The sequence below is a fragment of the Nuphar pumila genome, chromosome 6 (assembly GCF_984573655.1).
Source record: "Nuphar pumila chromosome 6, dmNupPumi1.hap1.1, whole genome shotgun sequence".
Lineage (NCBI taxonomy): Eukaryota > Viridiplantae > Streptophyta > Magnoliopsida > Nymphaeales > Nymphaeaceae > Nuphar > Nuphar pumila.
In genome coordinates this window covers 112,491,338-112,497,769 of record NC_143254.1, presented here as the reverse complement: position 1 = coordinate 112,497,769, position 6,432 = coordinate 112,491,338, and the positions used below count along the sequence as shown (strand labels likewise).

Genomic DNA, 6,432 nt, shown 5'->3' with positions numbered 1-6,432 from the left:
GTGGTAGTTTGCTATGTTTTCTTGATCCCAAAACCGAATCTACCTGTTTTGCCTCATTGCGTATAAACCGAAATCAGGTATGTATTGCCGGAGGCGTATCTCTCTAACCAAAAATCATATTCCAGATATATAAAAAAGGTTATTTGTGTTCATTTGTCTAGTTTCTTTCAGTAAAATTTCATAAGTTTTCACTATTGTTTGATATTTGATTTGGGTCTGACACTGCGACAGGTATGTGACCGTGGGCAAAATCGTATATTTTCTTTTATTTATTTAATATTCATATTTAAATAATACAAAAATATATTTTTCGATTGCATTTTAATTTTAGGGTTATTAGAAGTGTTCCTGTTGATTTTTGTGAATTTTGAAATTCATTTGATATGATATTTAGTTAAATCATGAAAACATGATGCCCGTGAAACCCTAATTCAACTAAACCACACTAAGGTCTATTTCTATTCAAAGGTAGATTCAATTAACCTTAATCAAGTCCATTTTTATCTATATTGTATATATAAATACATAAATGCACACAAATACATGCAGTGTTAACTTAAAACTGTTAAAAATTATATATATCCTCCCCGCACTCCCGCACCCAAGTTTTTTTTAAGTGCCGCAACCGTGTACCCGCACCTATGTGACATAGATGGAGTTGGCTTTGGTCAATAAAGGGTTAATGTTTGCTGCCCACGTGGGTAAGGAACCCCTAGTAAAAAATTGTAATATTTTTAATTTTAATAATAATAATATTTTTTTATATATCTGACCCTCCATATGTGATCTACATATTTGGGTTAATAGAAATCAACACTCAGATTATGTTATTCCAACATATATGTAAGATTTTTGCCTGGGTTGAAAAATCAATAACCTACAATATACCCAAGTTTCAACCTTCATAAAATTATATTTTACAATGAAAATAATACAATTTAAGAGTCTATTTCTACTATTTTGACCGTGCTAAACACGTGCATTTGATTAGATTTGGTCAAAACATTCCACTATGAGTTCCAACTAGGAGATTCCTTACCCACAAGGGTACAAAAATTTCTGCAGTATGTGTGAAAGATAAGACAACGGTATTATACTTTGGAAAGAATTTTTCATGAACAGGTTATTTGTTGAAACAAGCACGAGGAAAGAAGCATAATTAATCATTTTGGCTATTAATAGGTATGCAGTTCATTTCTTGAAATACAGAGAGATTCTTTTTTGTTCTTGTTTTTATTTTTATTTTATTTTTATTTTTTTTATTTTATTTTTTTTTTTTGGGGGGGGGGGGAGGGAGAAACCACCAGTATGGTTTGGAATATAGAGAGATTAGGATGATTCCCTTACGTGTTCGAGATTTTATGGAGATATCGTGCATCGACGTAAGAGTGACATTGCTTTGAACCAATGAGATTATTGAGAAGAATGCAACTGCTATGTGGTCATGGTATTGATATATAGGACGCTGACCACTTTTCTCCGTTCTTTTCATTTGGCAAGGCAAGCTGGAAAATTCATGAACCTCCAAAAAGGGAATTAGAACAAAATCATTGAGAAATTAGAAATATTCACCAAACAAAGATCCACATTTTACAGATTGTTATACCTGATATGACCGTGGGAGAGAGTATTTTTAACTGTAAGTTCTCGAGTACACGACACTCCTTTGGCACAAAAGTTGTTCCTATTTAACAGTTGCATACAAATTTTGCGTTTGGCATTTCACATATAATAGCAACGTGCTCATCAGGACTCTTGAAGACTTGTAAAATCATAGTTACAGGTGCATTTTGCCTGATTTAATTGTGTTTATGATTGCCTATTCACTAAAAACATTCTTCAGATCTAAATGATTTAATGCAAAAATTCAAATGTTTTATCATCAAGTTTAGTGCGATACGACCCATTGATTTGTTTTCTCTAAAAAAATATATTTGAGCATGAAGAAATTTAAATATAGTACATAGTTTCTACCAAATAAATTATGATTAATACATCTAATTAAACAAAAAATTACTTGAAATTATGATTTTTTAAAGCGTCTTAACGAGTAGTCCGGTATATATGCCACACAATGGGCCGCACGCTCAACACCAAAAGCAGCTTCATCTTATGGAAAATATACAAATCAATTCCACTCATCGCTATCTTCATACCCTTCCTTGAGTTTCATTGATGCAAGTTGTTTTGATCAAATTGGACTCCATACATGTGATCTACGTCATTCATTTAGTGAAGATCAACATTTAAATCGCCCAAATCCAATTTGTGCACAGGATTTTTTGGTGGTTCAAAAATCAACGGTTGTCAAAATTAATATGAAATTTCATAATTTAAAAAATCATAATTTTTCATTAACAAGATAGATCCAAGGGTCAGCTATTATTAAATCGACCATGCTGAATCTATCTATAAGGTCAGATTTCAACAAAACAACCTGAATCATAAAGTTTAAGAAGGGTATGAAGATGGGGGATGACAAAGAGGGTGCTGAGATAAAGACATTGGATCAAATCCTGCTGGCCACGTAAGGCAGGGTGATTGTGAGGCTTTCACCAAGGTTTTCCCTGCCTCGACAAGGGTTTCTCGTCATAAAAAAAATGACATAGGGGATGAGTGGAACTCAAAAATGTATCCCTTAACTAAAGATGCAAACTAAGTTTGACTTCTTCAAAACAATGGGTACTTAAAAATCCATTTACCGTCTGCTAAGCAACCGATAGGGGATGAGTGGAACTCAAAAATGTATCCCTTAACTAAAAATGCAAACTAAGTTTGACTTCTTCAAAACAATGGGTACTTAAAAACCCATTTACCGTCTGCTAAGCAACCGATAGTCAGTCTCTCTCTCTCTCTCTCTCTCTCTCTCTCTCTCTCTCTCTCTCTCTCTCTTAAAAGGGAATATGAAACTTTTGCCAGCATTTCCTATTTACTTAGGAATAAAAGTTAATTATAGTAAAAATAAGGGATAATTAATCCGTTTTTATCATCTCCTGTTTACCTACTAAAAAACGTTATTACATGAAAAAAAACTCTCTAGCAAACTTGCAAAAGACAAATAGTAATATGAATAGGCTATCAATGGGTCGGGTTCATTGGGATCGTGCTCATGTCAATCCCTATTGGGTCAGGGTTCGGTGATAAAGGAAGCCTAAATGAAATTTGGGTAGAACCCAAACAGTCCAATTAGTATAGGGAGCCGGATATGGTTTGTTAAATTTCATACCAGATTTGGGTTCGACCTGAGTTCCAATTAGGATCCACAATTTTTCAATGTGTTCATGTTGAGAGATGGTTTTTTTTTTTTTTGTTCTTTTTGTGTGGTAAACTTTTCCTGTGTGGCTAAACAGGTTGAGAGAGAGATTTTTTTTATTGTGGTAAAATTTGGAGCCAGATATGGTTTGTTAAATTTCATACCAGATCTGGGTTCTAACTGGGTTCCAATTAGTATTCACAATTTTTCAATGTAAAAAAAAATGATAAGGTTGCCTCTTGTGGCTATAGATTCATGTTGACAGAGAGAGCAAGAGACGTTTTCTTGGTTTTTTACTGTGGTAAACTTTTTTCGGTGTGGCTAAACAGGTTGAGAGAGAGTCTTTTTTACCACAGTAAACTTGCAATATTGCACCGACAGTCAGAGACTCGAGAGAGAGAGAGAGAGAGAGAGAGAGCACCTTGGGACTCTAAACTTGCTCTACCGGTAGAGACCCTCTCAAATGGATAAACTCCATTGGTGGTCCAAGCGGTAGCTATAGCATTTCTCATTTATGAAGAACATTTGTTGAGATACTCAACTGAGCTTCCAGGTCAAGCCAACCCACAAACAGTCCCATCCAGCTCTGCACGTCTGCCTAGCTGGATCACTAAAAGGTCAAACGTTAGAACCCAAAAGAGGTATACATAAGGACGAGAGAGAGAGAGAGAGAGAGAGAGAGAGAGAGATGGGCAGAGTTGACCAAGAAGAAAGGGTGATCCACCATTTCAGCCATATCCACGCTCTGCAACTCGTTCCCTTCACCCAATCGCAGCAACCCCTCATCAAAACTCAGTGTTGCAGTCCTCCTTCCGCCACAAACCAGAGATGCTCGGATCCTCTCTACGGCTGCAACGCCTGCAACTTCTTCATCCACAAGGCATGCTATCAGTTGCCTCATTTCATCACCCACCCCTCTCACCCATCTCACACCCTCACCCTCCTCCCCTTCTCTTCATACCCCAACGGCTCCTTCTCGTGTGACGCCTGTTCCATGACCTCCAATGGATTCTCATACAATTGCGCCGACTGCTCCTACGATCTCCACACACACTGCGCTTCCATGACTGTCACCGTCAACCACGGCTTTCACCAACACCCTCTGTCTCTCTCCTTCGCCTGCCCTTATCCAGAGGGGGGCTTCAACTGCGACCTTTGCTCAACAAGGGGAGGAAGCGCCTGGCTCTACCGCTGCTCAACTTGCGGGTTCGATGCGCACCTCGATTGTGCCCGAGCCACCTCAACTCGGCCTATCGCAAGCGGCGTGCCAGTTCCGCAGATGGGTGCACGACCATTTGCACCTGCACCAGCTATAGGTCCAAGACCAATTGCATTTTTCCGACCGGTTGGACCGTTTGTGGGTGCACAAGTTCAGCCCGTAGGCCCAAGACCAGTTTCAGCTACCCAACCGATCAGGCCATTTCTGGGTGCACCAGCTCAGCCAATAGGCGCAGGACCGCTGATGCCTGGCCGGCCTATGGACCCATATGTGGGTGCATCAGCTCAGCCCATGGGTGTAGAACCAATTATGCCTATGCAGTTCACTTTTGGCAATGATGGTGGGGGCCAAGTTCAGGGAGATGGAGGGCAGAATGGTGACTCAGCTGATCAAAGTCAATGGGAGCATACTGGTAATTACGGAGGGCAGAATGGTAATTCAGAGAATCAAAGTCAAGAGACTGCTGATGAAGCTGACCAAGGCCAGGATTATGGTGGGGGAGTGGTGGATTACTGTGATGGAAATGTGGAGTGCTGCGATGGGTTTGAGTGTTGAACCACTTAATTAATTACATCGATCATTTCCTGTGCGTTGAACAGGTTGGTCGTTGCTCGTAGTGGAGCGTGTTCATGTTATATCTGAAACAAAATTGTAAAAACAATATTAAGAGTGCACCAAAAACTATTGTATCGTGTTGGTTGTCTTTTCTTTCAGTGTCATGGAATTGTTCATGTATTTAGGATCTTCTCTTGTCAAATGCTCATAAAATGTATAGTGTTTGATATATGCAAATAAATTAGACTTATGCAATTTTGATTATTTGCTCATTTATGATTTCTCAAAAATATTGACCGGTTATTAACATTTCTTTCAAGAAAATATAGGTATTTTACAATTACTTTTCAAATGAAGTATGCTTCTCAAGAAAATAAATATTCTCACAGAAGAGTGAGGCATTTTAAAAAAGATAAATACTTTCCAATGTATTCACCCTAAAGAAGAATAAATGACTTTTTTAGAAGAAAATATTTTACAAATATCTTATAGAGGTTAATCTTCAAAGAAGTTAATATTTGACGAATATCTCTTAGAACTAACCATGATTTGCAAAAAGACTTTCTAGATAGCCAATAATACTAAGTTAAGATTTGTGAAAACCCTAAGAGTTGTAGTGACCTATAAAACATACATCGACTCCAAGAATAGAGCCAAGGTTCAAGGAACCTTTAAGATTCAACATGAAATACTTAAAGAGTGTGAAAAATATGATAGTCAGGATCCACCTTAATAAGCAGAGTGCTCAGAAGAGCCAAGAGTGTCAGAGCAACACTAAAAGATCAGATAATCACACACACCTAAAGTAACATATGCCTTCACAGGCATATGCTTATATGGATCCATCGAGATCGGCAGAGTGGTCAGAAAGGCCAAGAGTGCCAGAGAAACACTTGAAAAATAAGATAATTCATACACACACATCTAAAGTAGCATCTGCCTTCATAGGCTCGTATATACTGAGCTTTCACTATAACTGTGTCATAAAATATTGATTACTCAATTGGAGTATGTGGGTCATTAGAGCCCTGAAATGCTAATAAGAAGCAAACACAATAATAAAACACTTGCTAAGAAAGAAAAACTCTCTATTTCTCATTCAGGTCTAGGCCTACCTTGGATAGGGTAGGAGGTACAAACTTTGATGGATACTATTGTTAATATGCCTCTCGAGTAGTAATGACATGACATCTCTGACCATCATAGATATGAGATAAGATCTACCATAGATGAATTCTAGGTGGGCAGTTTTCATACTTCTACAGAAGGTTAGGGTGCATCCTTGTTTCTGGCCCAAGGTGGACTTCTCTTCTGGTTATTGAACCACCCCCTGCGGAGTCATGGATCTCGTTAGTCATACGGGATATAAAACACATAGCATAATAAACCCTTGTATGGTCTCAGA

General features: G+C 38.0%; 1 protein-coding gene across 1 annotated transcript; it reads left to right on the top strand.

The window, feature by feature from the left end:
• The first annotated feature begins 3,941 nt into the window (after positions 1-3,941).
• LOC149835749 (uncharacterized) lies at positions 3,942-5,153 on the top strand. Its single transcript, XM_090009647.1, has one exon. It carries the CDS (start codon positions 3,942-3,944, stop codon positions 5,025-5,027), a length of 1,086 nt encoding a protein of 361 aa, XP_089865773.1. The 3' UTR covers positions 5,028-5,153.
• The last annotated feature ends 1,279 nt before the right edge of the window (positions 5,154-6,432 follow it).